General features: G+C 38.3%; 1 protein-coding gene across 1 annotated transcript; it reads left to right on the forward strand.

The window, feature by feature from the left end:
* The first annotated feature begins 2,247 nt into the window (after positions 1–2,247).
* Positions 2,248–17,612, forward strand: LOC137729136 (scarecrow-like protein 32). The gene is made up of 4 exons (XM_088686904.1): positions 2,248–2,879; positions 7,844–8,532; positions 12,460–12,598; positions 17,363–17,612. Exons 1-4 carry the CDS (start codon positions 2,530–2,532, stop codon positions 17,610–17,612), a joined length of 1,428 nt encoding a protein of 475 aa, XP_088543030.1. The 5' UTR covers positions 2,248–2,529.

Here is a 17,612-nt window from a genome sequence, read left to right on the forward strand (position 1 = left end):
TCAGATCAAAATCAGTTAATATAAGAAATTTTATCCCAACGTGTAGCCCTAGACCCGAAGGAAGCAAGGTTATATGCACTGCAGTAATATCCTCCGCGTTAGTATCGATCAAAATCCAACTTCGTCAATGGATCAACAATGTCTGTGCAGGCAACAACTAAGTTATATTCTGAAACTTACCAAACATCCACTTTGTGTCCCTTCGGGTTTATCACAAATGATCCTTAAAATTGAAAATCAACCAATGTAGTCCTTGAAAATAGATGTTGCAAATCAAAATGGTCATTCTGTCACAATTTTATTAAAAATTCCGTTAAGTGCTGATGAGGCACATAAATGGGCCCCACAAGATTTACAGGTTTTTATGTACTGATGTGGGTTTAATAATTAATTAAAAAAGTTGTCTAAATACCTTTTTGCACAATGGAAATTTTTTTCTTCTTATAGTACGGCCTACTCCGAATAAAGATCCCTTCCATAAACTCTCAAAGGCACAAGACTTAACCAAGGCCTAAGATGAGGTGTGGAAATAGTTTTCAACCAACAAGACGCACCTCAATTATAACCTCATTATCTCAAGGTAGATCTCGCTGTTTTTTGAATCACTAGACCACCATGAAAGCACCGAACAAGCTCTCCAAGATTAAGGTTGTGATGATGTTGATCGCCTAAATGTTAATAGTGATGTCCCAGAAGTCGTTGCCAATCGGCAAAGCCGTCACCAAAAGTGATCTTGATCCAGGTTCAATTCAGTGAAGGATGTCGAAGTGTGTAAAGATGAGTATATTGAGATTTTTTTTAGAGAATAGAGAGTGAAGAAGGTAGAGAAATGTGGACTGGGATCAAAGGTGATTGCAGGACTGGGTTCAAAGGTGATTGCAGGACTGGGTTTTTGGGTTGACAACTTTTTTATTAACTATTAAATTATTAAGCCTATTTGTAGTTTTTTAAATTTAATTAGACTTGTGTGATCCATTTATATGTCATATCAGCACATGACAAAAATTTTGACAAAATTATGATGAAATGACTACATTGATTTGAGACAATTACTTGTGGGACTACATTGATCATTTTCAATTTCAATGACCATTTTGATGTCGCGGGTTAGTTTCAGGTACCATTTTGATGTCGCATGTCAGTTTTAAGGACCATTTGTGAGAAGAAAAAAAAAAAAAAAAAAAAAAAAAAAGACTTATAGGGCTTATTTATGTGCCGCATCAGCACTTAACATAATTTTTAACATAATTGTGACGGAAAAACCACATTGATTTGTGACACTTATTTTCAGGAACTACATTGATTCATTTTCAATTTCAAGGACCATCTTAATGGTGATGGTCAATTTTAAGGACCATTTGTAATAAAAACTCTAATCTAAATTAAATTAACTTCTCCACGTACTTTAGTATTCTGAAAAATAAGTATTTGACTTCTCGCATTTTAAAGAGTTTTTTTTCCTAAAGCCTAAAGTAGCAAAACACAAAATATCTAAATAATACTTTCCCGCAACTTTTAGTAAAATGAAACGTACTTTTTACCAAAAACAATTGCGCCAAAACGCCACTACTGCTCATGAAATGAATAATTCATGGTAACAAAAGAAGAAAGAAAATTGCTCTGATAAAATGATTTGTTCATGATATGCGTAGATGATCTTATTATATATGGTGGCCCGTGACCATTGAGTAAAGTACTGATGAATCTTGAACCAAAAGAGTAGTAACTGCCTCCGATCCCCACTCCTCATTCCATGACAAAATCTCAACTTCCACATACAAACAATCGCCTGGCCGGATAACTTCACATGCCACCAAAACGCAACTCATACACTAAAGCCACACCACACCACACCACACCATCTCTCTCTCTCTCTCTCTCTCTCTCTCTCTCTCTCTCTCTCTTCTGCTCCTTCCATATGATATATCAGCTAGGCTTCTCTCTCTGTCTGTCTTGCCTGATCAAGAAAAAAGCAGCAAAAAGGAGATATGAAAAGGGATTAGAACCTTTTATATCTTGAAAAGGTTTGTTGAATCAGAACTGCTTCTATTACCTTATTGACTACCTAGCTTTTTCTGATATATATATATATATATATATATATATATATATATATCCATCTCTTCTGAAAATACAGCAGAAGAAAAAATAATACTGTTAGGTTCAGTCTCTCTTCCCCCAATTTTGACTTCCAATTACACTTTTTTTTTTTCATTGTTTGGGGCTGAGGGTTAACTCCCCCTGATAAGTCCCTTTTACTCCCCCCATATCAAGAACCATAAATATTATATATTATTATTTTTCCCTCCGTACAGAAAAAAGCTGAATTCTCTATCTTGATCCCATTCATAATATTTGCAGAACAATTCTCCCAACCCTACTAAAATTTTTTAAGTTTCCCAATGCCAAAGCTACCCACCATCAGTCTGGTCTCTTTCCTTCTGAACTCGTCTCAGTAACTCTCTTTTTTCTTAAGCAACAGTTTTCTACCTTTTTGCTGAATTATTTTGCCTTCTCTTTTCTCTCCCAATGATGCAATTTACTGAGACACCACCACCACCCTTGCACCAAATTATCACCACACCCTATTCCAATAACCTCCCAATAATGATGAACAAAAACCAAACCCACCGCACGCGCCCGTGGCCTGGCTTTCCGACCTCAAAGTCCCTAGGAACAAACTTTGGCGACGCCAACTGCATGAAGCAGCTGCTCGTCCACTGCGTTAACGCCATTGAAACCAACAACTCCACCGTAGCCCAGCAGATCCTCTGTGTCTTCAATAATATTGCCCCCCAAGAGGGCGACTCCAACCGTCGCCTCACCTGCGCGTTTCTCCGAGCCCTCATTGCCCGAGCAGCCCAAATCGGAAGCTGTAAGTATTAGTGTTTGATTTTTGGATTGAGTTTCTTCAATGGAATAGTGAATGCAGAATTGTACAGAGAGAAAAGGATTAGAAAATCATGAAAGCTTCAAGGTTCATTGGATTCCATACTCTCCAAGCAAGAAACTCAGAGACCATATATTACTGTTAGAGGAGTACGTAACACACTCATTCTCTCACATCATTACAACTCAATCACAACCATTCATTCTTAAGCCATCGTATAAGATGCTTACACCTGTTATGAGCTATGACTTATCACAATCTAATCTAGATGCCATATAGAATATGATCCAAAGCCTCACATTACATCTTACAACTTGCATATAATAAAACCAATGTAGCAAATACATTTATACACCAATACTCCCTTCTAAATGTTTTGCTGATTTCACTCCAAGTGCAGTTCTAAAGTATTCAAACTGATCCTTAGGAAGAGCCTTGGTAAAAATGTATGCCAATTGTTCCTCTGTTCTACAGTAGTTCACCTCAATGGTGCCATCTTGAATAGCATGCTTTATGAAGTGATATCTCCTATTGATATGCCTTGTTTTCTGATGGAACACTGGGTTCTTGGACATGGCTATGCAGAAGTGTTGTCACATAGCAAAGGTGTAGCCTCCACTTGTTCCTCTCCAAAATCAAATAACACAAACCTCAGCTACATTGCTTGTGTTGTAGCTTCTACAACACTTACATATTCAGCTTCTGCAGTGGATAGAGCCACACTGCATTGCTTAACTGAAGCCCAAGAAAATATCCCTGAGCCAAAACTGAATGCATAGCCTGAGGTACTCTTCATATCATCCAAGCTTCCTGCCCAGTCACTATCACAGTATCCTATCAACACAGCAACTTTTCCCTTCACATATTCAATCCCAAAATCCAATGTCCCTTGTACATATCTCAAAACCCTTTTTGTTGTCCCCATGTGTTTTATTGTAGGCTTATGCATAAATCTTGCTAATACACATGATGCATACATCAAATCTGGTCTAGTAGCTGTTAGATATAACAGACTACCAACTATTTTTCTATATAAGCCTTCATCAACATCCTCACTTCCATCAACCTTGGATAACTTCTCATTGATTGCAAGCGGAGTCTTCACAGCTTTACAGTCTTTTAAACCAAACTTCTTAAGTAAGGACTTGGCATATTTCTTATGATGGATGAATATACCTTTATCCGTTTGAATTATGCCTAAACCAAGGAAATGGTGCAACATTCCCAAGTCTGATATCTCATACTGTTTCATCATATCCACCTTAAACTCTTGAATAATTTCATCAGAGTTTCATGTGTAGATGATGTCATATACGTACAAAGACACAATAAGCACATCTGCATCACTGAATTTAGTATACAAAGTAGCTTCACTTTGACTTTTCTTGAACCTAGACTTGTTGAAGTATGTATCTATCTCATCATACCAAGCTCTGGGAGCTTGTTTCAAACCATATAAAGCCTTTTTCAACTTGTAAACTTTGTCTTCTTGCCCTTTGACTTCAAATCCCTGTGGTTAATCAACATATACTTCCTCATGCAGTGTACTATTTAAAAATGCAGATTTGACATCCAATTGGAACAATTTCCATTCCTTTTGAGCTGCCAATGCAATTAAGGTTCTAATGGTATCAAGCCTTGCCACAGGTGCAAATGTCTCATTGAAATCAATTCCAGGCTTCTGAGAGCAGCCTTTTGCCACTAATCTTGCCTTGTTCTTCTGTACTGAGCCATCCAGATTAAGCTTTGTTTTATAGACCCATTTGACACCAATTATTGGTTTATCAAATGGCCTATTGACTAACTCCCATGTGTCTTCTCTATCATTTCAATCTCTGTGGACATAGCTTTTCTCCAACCTTCATCCCCTGATGCCTCTTCAAAACACTCAGGTTCTATTACACAGAAATTGCATCTCTCATACACTTCCTTCAAGCTCCTGAACCTGAGAAGTGTATGATCATACTCTTGTGGTCCAATGTGACTCACTTGTTCCACTTAACTTGGACGAGAAACAATAACTTGATCTTGTTGCTCCTGTAATGGTTCTGTGCATTCCAATTCTTCATCATTCTCTGTAATTTCAACATCACTCCTTTCATCTTCATATACTTCATTTAAGATTGAAATGGGCAAATTCTTTTTAGCACATGATTTCCAATCCCAGCAAGAGTTCTCATCAAATATTACATCTCTAGAGATAACAATCTTATTAGTTTTAGGATTGAACAACTTGTAGCCCTTCTCACAGGTTCCATAACCAAGAAAAATGCATTTGACACTTGTTGCATCCAGCTTCTATCTCATCTGTGATGGAACTTATGCATAACATAAAGATCCAAACACTCTTAAGTGTTTCACTCCAGGCTTCCTTCCACTGTAAGCTTCAAAAGGAGTCTTCTTATTCAAGGCCCTGGTAGAGCATCTATTGAGAATATAGACTACAGTGTTAACTGCTTCTGTCCAAAACTCAAATGGAATACCTTTCTCTAACAACATACATTTAGCCATTTCTACAGTGGTCTTATTTCTCCTCTTTGCAACACCATTCTGTTGAGGAGAATAGGCCACTGTGAGCTGTCTTTCCACGCCAAGATCTTCACAAAACTGAGAAAATTCAAGCGAATTGTACTCTCCTCCCCTGTCACTTCTTAATTTTTTCAGTTTGTACCCACTTTGTAGTTCAACAATTGCTTTGAACTTCTTGAACACACTAAATGCTTCAGATTTGCTTATCAGAAAATATACCGATCCCATTCTGGTACAATCATCTGTGAAGGTGAGAAAATACTTGTTTCTAGATTTGGTAGATGTTTGCATTGGTCCACATATGTCAGTGTGAATCAATTCCAGTGGTAAGGTAGCTCTCTACTTTGTTTCTTTAGAAAAAGCATTTATTGAATGCTTTCCAAGTGCACATTCCTCACATACTGTGGTATTCTCTTTTAGCTCAGGTAGTTCAGTTACCATTTCATGTGCTTGTAGCTGCATTAGAGCATTCATGTTTAAATGCCCGAGTCTTCTATGCCATATCTCAATAGCTTGCTCAACACTGGCTCTCATGGCAATTTGGATTCCTGGTTGCAATTTCAAGGGAAAACTTCAATTTCCTTTCATAGGGATCTTGACAACAAGGTTAGAGCATGTGAAATCATCATAGATGCTGACTTCAATTCCCCCAAATACAGGGTAATACCCATGCTCCATCATTTGTCCCACACTCAACAAATTCTCTTTCAAACTAGGTACCAACATTATCTCCCTTATGTACCTTTTGCCTTGCTTAGTTTCAACCAGTAACTCACCCTTTCCAACCACATCAACCAATTGTCATGTGCCCATCTCAACATTGGCAGTGACACTTCTATTTATATTCACCAATAAATATTCTCTTCTTGTCATATGGTTACTACAACCACTGTTAACATACCAAATATCTTCACCTTGCTTCACAACAGCTGCCATACAAACGTAGAACATGGTTGGATTGTTCTCCACTTGACCGACATAGTTTGCATGTTGAGTAGCTTTCTTGGACCTACAATCATTGGCAAAATGCCCTGGCTTATCACAGTTATGACATCTTGGTTTCCCTTTGAACCAACACTCTCCAAAATGTAATTTGTCATAGTGTTTGCAAGGGTTCTTGGCTCCATCAGAAGATCCAACAAATTTCCCTTGCTGGTGCACAGGTCTGTTATCCCACTTCTTACCCTTTATCTTCTAATTCTTTGAGGGTTTGAAGTTTTGATTAGCATTATAATTGTTCTTCTTGTGGGCTATACTTAAACTAGCAAAAGCTTTCTCAGTACTATTTTCAGAATGCCTCTCAATTCTTTGTTCATACCCTTTTAAAGTCGCAACTACATCTTGCACATCAACTGTCTCCAAATCCCTAGTATTTTCAATCACAGTTACAATACTATCATAAGATTTAGGGAAGCTAATTAATAACTTCTGCACAATTCTTTGATTTCCAAGATCTTCACCATAACTTTTCATTTGTGTAATAAGATCAAATAATCGCACAAGATACACAGAGAATGTTTCATGCTAACTCATCCGAGTATATTCAAAATCACGCCTTAAACTTTGAAGTTTCACAGATCTCACCTGTTTGTCTCCAATGAACTTTTGCTTCAGTACATCCTAGGCCTCATTTACCGTCTCTAGTATGGCGATCCTAGGGAAAATTTCATCTGACACAGCTCCTTAAATGATACCGAGAGCCTTAGCATCTTTAACTATGGTCTCCTTTAGGAGCTTAAGCTCAGTTACAATGAGTTTTTCCTCTCTTTTCACCAAAGAACTGTACCTCTTCTCAACCATATCCCACAGATCGTGAGATCTGAATATGGTCTTCATCTTTATCTGCCAGAAATCAAAGTTTTCTCCATTGAAAATCGGTGCCCATAGATCAACACCACTAAATCCAACCATATTAGACTTGTTATCAAGTAACCTAGAAATTTTCAGAGTTTTCTTCGATTGTAGCAACACCCAATTCTCCTCCAAGTTCCGTCGCTATCAACCACGTCACAGTTTCACTCCTAGATCAAGATCCAACCTGGCTCTAGGGCCATATTAGTGTTTGATTTATGGATTGAGTTTCTTCAATGGAATAGTGAGTGCAGAAATGTACAGAGAGAAAAGGAATAGAAAATCATGAAAGCTTCAAGGTTCATTGGATTCCATACTCTCCAAGCAAGAAACTCGGAAACCATATATTACCGTTAGAGGAGTGAGTAACACGCTCACTCTCTCACATCATTACAACTCAATCACAACCATCCATTCTTAAGTCATTATATAAGATGCTTACACCTGTCACGAGCTATGACTCATCACAATCTAATATAGATGCCATATGGAATATGATCCAAAGGCTCACATTACATCTTACAACTTGCATATATTAAAACCAATATAGCAAATACATTTATACACCAATAGTAAGGTCCTCGCCGCCATGGCCAACTCCCAAGCCAACTTCACCAGCCACACTCATAAGTTCTCCGTCGTTGAGCTCGCCTCCTTCATTGACCTGACACCATGGCACAGGTTCGGATTCACCACCGCAAATGCAACCATTCTTGAAGTTGTTCAAGGGTATTCTGTGGTTCACATTGTTGACCCGAGCTTGACGCATTGCATGCAAATCCCAACTCTGGTTGACGCCATTGCCAGCCGTCAGGACGGTAATGTGATTCCTCTGTTACTGAAGCTCACTGTAGCGGGTACCATGGAGGACGTCCCTCCAATGCTGGATCTCTCATACAAGGAATTGGGTTCCAAGTTGGTTAATTCCGCAAGGTCAAGAAACATCATTTTAGAGTTTAGGGTCATCCCGTCAAGTTACATTGATGGGTTTGCCAACCTAATCCAACAACTCCGCATAAAAAATTTAGTGTATAGGGAGAGTGATGAGGCGTTTATAGTGAATTGCCACATGATGCTTCACTACATTTTTGAAAAGGCTTTGACACTTCCGGCAATTAATCGGAATCCTAGCAGTAGTGGTTCAACTAGCCCTTACGTTTTTTATGTAGCTTCATCCTCTTCGAGTTCGTTGCTAAGGACACTGTTTCTGAAAGAGCTTCGGGGTTTGGACCCGACGATTGTGGTTTTGGTGGACGAGGATGTAGATCTTGCTAATTAGGGCTTATCTTTGGGGCTTAATTTTCTGATATTATTCTTCTCACCAAGTAGGGAAATATATATTGTACAAGATTGATTTATAAGGAAAGAAACACCAAATAATATCTATCCTAATTACATCCTAATTACAAAGGTCAACTCTCCAATACTCCCCCTCAAGTTGGTGCATAAATGTCGTTCATGCCTAACTTGATGAGAAAGCTGTAAAACGCTTGACTCGCAACAGCTTTAGTTAAGATGTTCGCTAATTGATCCTCTGGCTTTACAAACGATAATTGAATAATATTCCCATCCAACATCTCCTTAATGAAGTGTCTGTCAACTTCTGCATATTTCGTGCAATCATGCTGGATTGGATTGTGTAAGATATCAATGGCTGCTTTATTATCACAAAACAAATTCGAAGCCGACATTGAAAGACACCCAAGTTCTGCAAGTAACCTCCGAAGCCATAATAATTCACATACTCATTTTGCCATACCCTTGTATTCCGCCTCTACACTTGATAAAGCAAACACTTTCTGTTTCTTACTCCACCAAGTCACTAAAATTCCCCCCACAAATGTAAAGTATCCAAATGTGGACCGTCGATTAGTAATATTCCCTGCCCAATCTACATCGATGTAACCTTCTATTCGGCAATGATCATTCTTGGAAAACATGATGCCTCTACCCGGTAAGGACTTCAGGTATCGTAGGATGCGTTCAACCGCATCCATATATACGTCACTCGGAGAATGCATAAATTGACTAACAACACTTACTGCGTATGCAATATCAGGCCTGGTGTGAGATAAATAAATTAACCTCCCAACTAACCTTTGATAACGATCTCTGTTGGTGGGAACTTGATCAGGGTGCGTGGCAATATGGTCATTTTGGACTATGGGGGTGTTAGCCGATTTACAATCAAGCTTTCCGATTTCAGCTAATAAGTCTAGAACATATTTTCTTTGAGACAGAAATATACCCTATTTAGATCGAGCTACTTCTATCCCCAAGAAATATTTCAAACCACCAAGATCTTTCATCTCGAATTTGGTTGCTAGGTAATCTTTGAGCCTTGAGATTTCTTCTTTGTCATCACCCGTAACAATCATATCATCCACATAAATAATAAGTGCCATCAATTTACCCATTCGACGTTTCAAGAAAAGTATATGATCGGAATTACTCTGCCTGAATCCATACTTCCTCATAGTTGTCCAGAACCTACCAAACCATGCCCGAGGTGATTGTTTCAATCCATACAATGCCTTATTCAACTTACACACCATTCTGGGTTGTGAAACCGATGCATAACCAAGTGGAATATCCATATACACTTCTTGTTTAAGATTACCACGTAAGAAAGCATTTTTCACATCAAATTGTTGTAATGGTCAATCCAAGTTAGCCACCAACGAAAGTAACACTCTTACCGTATTAATCTTTGCTACCGGAGCAATGTCCTGTATAATCAATACCATATGTTTGAGTATATCCCTTCGCCACCAATTGTGCTTTATATCGTTCAATCGACACATCAACTTTGTACTTGATGGTATACACCCATCGACATCCCACTCTTTTCTTTCCTCGGGGTAGCAGAACTAAATCTCATGTTTAATTTTTCTGAAGTGCATCCATTTCTTCCTCCATTGCCTTGGTCTATCGATCATTAGATAGAGCCTCTTTCAATGAACTTGGTGTGCTATCATTAGATATTTGTTGTACAAAAGCTTTGCTAAGTTCTGATAATTTATGTGATAACACATAGTTGGTAATGGGATATTTAGAGCCTTTCGTTGTTTCTGGTGAATATCAATTGGGTGGCTTTCGCCGGTTGTGCCTAAAATGTAATTGATAATTTGGAACATCGGATACACCAACAGGGATAGTAGATCTTACCTCAGGAGTATGATCATCTGGTGGTACTATATTGTGAGATGATGGGGGAGTAGTATTAGTAGAAGTTTCAAGATCGGCAAGTGGCAGCATTGGTGCCATGGGTAAGGATGACAGAGCCGTGCCTGCTGCTGGTTCTGTAGGCGGCGATGTTACTTCTGTTGGCTGGGCTACCACTGTAGCCATTGCAGACTTGGCTAATAGTGGTAGCGGAAGATCAGTGCTAGCAGCCATGATCCAAACCTGCTTGTCATGCAGTGTTTCCCCTGAAGAGAACGGTTGAAAGAAGCCAAAGAGTAATACATCTCAGACTAAAAAAAAGTAACATCCATGGTAGTATACATCCGACGTGAAGGAGGGTGGTAGCAACAGTACCCTTTCTGATGTAGTCCATACCCCATAAAAATGCAACGGATAATATATGGGTCAAGTTTTGTCCGTTGATTTTATGTAGATGAACAAAGGCAACACATCCAAAAACTCGCGGTGGGAGCACTAAAATGGACGGAAGAGGCACGAATGTAGCAAGAACTTGCAAAGATGTAAGAAAGTTCAATACTTTAGATGGCATACGGTTGATAAGGTAAATGGCAGGCTGAAAAGTAACATCCCAAGAGGAGCAGGGAATATTCGCCCCAATCAATAGCGATCGAGCCTTTTCTAATAGATTGCGATTATTACGCTCAGCCACCCCATTTTGTTGAGGAGTTTGAGGACAAGTAGTCTCGTGGAGGATTCCATGATTAGTTAAATAATGTGTAAAATCATTATTAACATATTCACCGTCATTATCAAAACCCAAAATCTAGATTGAAGTAGAATACTATGTTTGAACCATGGTGTGGAATGTCTTAAACGCCAGAAACACATCACTTTTATGCTTAAAAAGGTATAACCATGTCATCTGTGTGCAATCATTTATGAAAGTTACAAACCACCTAATACCAGATGAAGTAGTAATCAGAGATGGTCCCCAAACATCCAAATGAACAAGACCAAAAGGAATAACAATTTTATTAGAATTCAACGGATAAGAAACATAGTGACTCTTAGCAAGTACGTAAGTGTCACATTTAAAGTCTAAAATTGAACAACCAACAAATAAATTCGAAAATATATGCTGCAAATAACTGAAAAACGGATGACCCAAACGGTGATGCCATAACCATATATGACGCCGCTTGTGATCAATAGCTCCTTGGGCGAGATTGACCCGTCCTGTACTGACATTGTCCATAAAATAAAGATCCCCCATCTTAGTCCCACAACCAATTATCTCCTTCATGAGAATATCCTGAATATGACAAAACTTCGGATACAATAGTACATAATAATTCAATTGATCAGTAGCTTGGCCAAGAGACATCAATTTATGCTTGAGTGAAGGTACAAGTAGTGTATGCGGCAAAGAGAGTGTAGGCGTGAGGCGTACAATGCCAGCGCCAGTTACCGGTGAGGTGACACCATTAGCATTAGTAATATTTTGTCGAAGTAGAACAGTATCAAAAGCTAAATCAATGAGGTCATAGGTCATATGGTCTATGGCATCATAGTCAATGATCCAACGGGACTGAGTATCACCATTATTCATATTAAAATCATAACCACAGTTACCTGAGGACTCCAGAGGCATGTTGGAAGAACTCGAAACAGGAAGAGGATTCATGGTAGGGTCGGTTAGGGTAGTAGTGTTTAGGGTTGTAGTGTTTAGTATAAGGGTATGATTGGTTAGAATGAGGTTGTTTTCACTGTGGAGTAGTGGTAGGTTCTCCATGGGAGGGTTGAGTTTGCTTGAGGGAACGAGCAAAGAAAAAATCCTAGGATCTCTGCTCTGATACCATGCTAATTAGGCTTATCTTTGGGGCTTAATTTTTTGATATTATTCTTCTCACCAAGGAAGGAAATATATATTGTACAATATTGATTTACAAGGAAAGAAACACCAAATAATATCTATCCTAATTACATCCTGATTACAAGGACCCAAATAGGTAATAAGTTAATTACAAATGTCAACTCTCCAACAGATTTGACATCAAATAATATAGTGTGTAGGTTGAGGTCAGCCTTCAATTACCTGTGGATACCTTATGACACTGTGGACACATTTTTGCCACGGGGAAGCAAGCAGAGGCAATGGTATGAGGCGAATGTGTGTTGGAAGTATTAAGGGTAAAAATGTAACTGTATCCTCTAGATGTGTAACTTGAGGATAGTATAATAGTTAGTTTTGATAGATGTTATGATTAGTTAGCTTACTCACTAAGTTTTGTGCCTTGTATAAATACTCAAGTGTGTAATATTATTCTGATGATGAAATACAAGATGTATTTTCTAATATGGTATCACCCACCTTCTATGTCTCACGACCTTTGATCCATTTTCCCGCTTCTTCTCTGATTTGATCGTCTTCTCTTCAATCTTCAACACCGACTGCAAACCCTAATTCTTCAAGCTTTACTATGGTGACTTCCGATTTAACGCCGTTATCCAACTCTGATTCACAGATTCATCTATCTCTTGATGCGATTCCAAACCCCAACTCCTCAAATTCCCAAAATGCTTGGACAGTTACCTCTATCACCATCCAAAACATTGGCTCCATGGTACCGATCAAGCTCACTACCACCAATTATCTCACCTGGAGTGCACTCTTTGCTCCGATCTTCCGCAGGTACAATCTTACTATTATGATTAATAGATCTTTGCCAGCACCGCCTCAATTTCTTCGTGATTCCTCTAGTAATCATACTACGATCTTGAATCCAGACTATGTAGCGTGGTTTAAGAATGATCAGAATATTCTTATTTGGATCAATTATACACTTTCTAAATCCCTAATTCAGTACACTGTTGGCGTTATATTTGCTTGTGAACTTTGGGTGAAATTGGAATCGCGTCTTGTAGCAGCTTCTCAGTCTCATATTCATGAACTTCGTTCATGGCTTCGCAATCTAACTAAAGGTGAATTATTTGATGCTCAATATCTCTAGCAAATTGAGGAAATTGCTAATGCTCTTGCCAGTGTCGAAGCTCCGGTTAAAGATTCTGAACTTATCTCTGTTACTCTCCATGGCTTGCCTCCTGAATTTGATTCTTTTGTGGATCCTATTCAATTTCTTCTTGGTACTACTACAATTGATGAATTACATGGTCTGCTTCTTATCAAGGAGATTTAACTTGCAAATCGCAAGAAAACCACTACTGCCACACCTTTTCAGGCATATCATTCTTCTATTGGTATTATTTCTACCCCGCATCTCTCACCATCTCAAGCCTTCTCTACTCAGCCTACATTTAGTCATAACAATCAGGGTTGTGGCTCATCCAGTTCTCGAAGTTACAATCGTGGTAATTGTGGCAACTTTTGTTACAATAATTCAAGGCCAAATTACAACCATGGAGGTCATAACAATTCCAATAGTTCTGGAAATTACAACAACTCTGGCAAGAAGATCATCTGTCAAATCTGTCAACAATTTAATCATGAAGCATATGAATATCCTCAAAGGATGAATTCAAGTTACAATGGTAAATCCTCGCAGTTAGCTATGTTTGTTAATACATCGTCCTCTACACCAACATGGCTTGTTGACTCTGGTGCCAGTTCCCATATGACCAACTCATATATGCTCATCTTCAAAGTCCAAAAGCTTACACTGGTCTAGGCCAAGTCTTTATTGGTGATGGTAAAGGTTTGCCCATTCTTCATTCTGGTTTTTCGCTTTTACCTACATTCACTTGTACTTTTAAACTAAACAATGTGTTGCATGTACCTGATTTGAAACAAAATCTTCTGTCTGCAAATCAATTTTTGCTTGAGAATTGGTATTCTATGCATCTTTATCCTTTTCACTTCGCTATGAAGTATCTTTCCTCCAGAATGATGCTTTTTAAAGGACCTAATCAAGATAGTTTATATCATTTTCATGTTTCTCGATCTACTTCACCTGCTGGTATTAAAGCTTTTGCAGCAGCTGCTAAGGCTTCAAGCACCATTTGGCACCAAAGATTGGGTCATCCATCTACTAAAGTTCTTAATAAGTTGTCTACACAGTCTTGTATTTCTATTTTACATAATACAAATAAGCCTTTTTGCTCCAATTGTGCATTAGGAAAATGTTCAATGCTTCCTTTTGTTTTAGCTTCTTGTAATACCAGAAAGCCTATTGAACTCATTTACACAGATGTATAGGGGCCAGCATCTGTTACTTCTAGTCATGGATATCGATATTATGTCATTTTTGTTGATGATTACACAAAATATAGCTGGTTTTTTCCTTTGAAGTATAAATCTAATGTCTTTCAAATCTTTGTGCAATTTAACTCTCTTGTTGAGAACTTTCTGGGTACTAAAATCATTACTTTGCAGTTTGACTCTAGTGGAGAATTTTTAAGTTCTTCTTTCTCCAAATTTTTTATTAATCATGGTATTGAACATAAATTAAGTTGTCCTTACACTCCAGAGCAGAATGCCTGTGCTGAGAGAAAGCACATGCACGTAGTTGAAACTACTAGGACTCTGTTACTGCATCCAAGGTTCCTTATGTTTATTGGGTTGAGGCCTTTGCTACTGCAATCTATTTGATAAACAGGTTTCCTACTGGTACCAATTCTTCACCTTGGGAATTTTTATTTAAGAAATATCTAGATTATAGTACTCTCAGAGTGTTTGGCTGCACTTGTTTTCCATGGCTACAACCTTATACTTCCTCCAAACTAGAACCAAAAATCAAGTTATGTGTGTTCTTGGGGTACAGTTTGCATCACAGGGGTTATAAGTGTCTTGATCCAGTCACAAAGAGGATGTATATTTCGAGGCATGTATTGTTTGATGAATCCTCCAGTTTTTCATTTAATCAGTCACTTTTCCTATCTTCAAATACTTCTTCCCCACCACCTCAACCACTCATACAATCTTCACTACCTATACCATTTGAACTCACCTTTACCTCTATTACTTCCTCACCCTCTCAACCTTCAATTTCCACTTCAATTAAATATTTTTGAAGCTTCTCAACCTTCATTGCCATCTACATCCGTTTCTATCTTTGCATCCTCTAACCTCCCACCTAGTGATTCTGACTCATCTCTTCCTATTCCCTTAGCTTCTAATATTCATCCAATGCAAACATGATCAAAATTAGGGATTTTTAAACCAAAAGCATATGCTGCCACTAAACATCCCTTTCACTCTCATCTTTCTCAAGATTTTACACCTACTACCTATTTGCAAGCTTCAAAGTATTCTCATTGGAGCCAAGCAATGCAAGAAGAGTACAATGCCTTGTGTAGCATAGGCACATGGTCTTTGGTTCCTTCATCTCCATCTCAGAACTTGGTAGGTTGCAAATGGGTTTTCAAAATCAAGAGGAAACCAGATGGATATGTTGAAAGGTATAAAACTAGGTTGGTAGCAAAAGGTTTTCACCAACAAGAGGGACTGGATTATTCTAAAATGTTTACTCCAGTAGCTAAGCCTATTACTATCAGATTGCTTCTTACTGCTACCTCTCAGTTCAACTAGTTTTTGAATCAACTGGATGTGAGCAATGCCTTTTTACATGGCACACTTTGAGAGTCAATGTTCATTCAGCAACCTCCTGGTTTTGAGGTCTCCAGTCATCCACATTACGTTTGCAAGCTTCATAAATCCTTATATGGATTAAAACAAGCCCCACAGGCTTGGTATGATAAGTTATAAGGTGCTCTTCACTCTCTTAGGTTCATTGGATCTCAGAATGATCACTCTCTTTATGTCAAACGATCTCCACATCTTGTGTTTGTATTGGTGTATGTGGATGATATCCTGGCTACTAGACCATCATCTAGTGAATGTCACAAAGTTATCTCTCAACTAAGCAGCATGTTTCCCATTAAAGATCTTGGACCACTTCATTAGTTTCTTGGGATTGAAGTAAAGAGGTACTCCTCTGGCATTTTCATTAATTAGACCAAGTACATCTTGGATCTCTTACAAAAAGCTAACATGGATGGAGCAAAACCCTACAATACACCTTTGAGTACTTCTAAACTTGATCATACTTCTCCTTTACTTGAAGATGCCACTGAATACAGGTCATTGGTTGGTGTTTTTTAGTATCTTACATGGACCAAACCTGATATCAGCTTTGCAGTTAATCTCGTTTGCCAATTCATGCATGCTCCTCGACTTTCTCATTTCAAGCTGTCAAGAGACTTCTTCGATATTTAAAATGATCTATTGAACCTAGTCTGTGGTTTTCTAAATCTTCATCTCCTCTCTATCTTCAAGCCTTTTCAAATGTTGATTGGGTAAGTTGTTCCATTGATAGAAGATCTACTGGAAGGTTTTATATTTTTTTTGGGCAGTTATATCATTAGTTGGAGTGCTAAAAAGCAACCAACTGTGGCTCCTTCTTCTACAGAAGCAAAGTATCGTTCTCTTGCCAATATAACTACTAAGATCACCTGGATATGCAAACTTCTTGTTGATATTAGATTCAAACTGCCTTATTCTCCTCAACTTTGGTGTGACAATGTTTCAGCCATTTCACTTGCCAAAAATCCAATTTTTCATGCTGACCAAGCATGTTGAAGTTGATTATCATTACATTTAGGAGAAAGTTTTGGCTAAACATGTCACTGTTTAATTTGTTTGCACTCAAGATCAAATTGCTGATATTTGTCCTAAGGCATTGTTAAAACCAAGATTCTTGTTTCTTCATTCTAAACTAGCACTTCAGATCCCTCAGTTTAGTTTGAGGGGGATATTAAGGGTAAAAATGTAATCGTATTCTCTAGAGGTGTAACTTGAGGATAGTATAGTAGTTAGTTTTGACAGCTGTTATGATTAGTTTGCTTACTCACTAAATTTTGTGCCTTGTATAAATACTCAAGTGTGTAATATTATTCTGATGATGAAATACAAGATATATTTCCTAATAGGAAGATTGAGAACGTGCTAGCGTACGAGGGCTTTAAGAGGCTGGAGAGGCTGGAGCCAAAATGCAGGTGGGTGCAGCGAATGCGAAATGCCAACTTTCGGAGCGTTTTATTTAGGGAAGATGCGGTTTCAGAAGTGAAGGCCATGCTTGATGAACATGCAACTGGTTGGGGATTGAAGAAAGAAGAATATGTTGTGCTTACATGGAAAGGACACAAAGTTGTGTTTGCCACAGCTTGGATGCCTGCTTAA

The sequence above is a fragment of the Pyrus communis genome, chromosome 15 (assembly GCF_041283825.1).
Source record: "Pyrus communis isolate YQ-2024b chromosome 15, ASM4128382v1, whole genome shotgun sequence".
Classification (NCBI taxonomy): Eukaryota; Viridiplantae; Streptophyta; class Magnoliopsida; order Rosales; family Rosaceae; genus Pyrus; species Pyrus communis.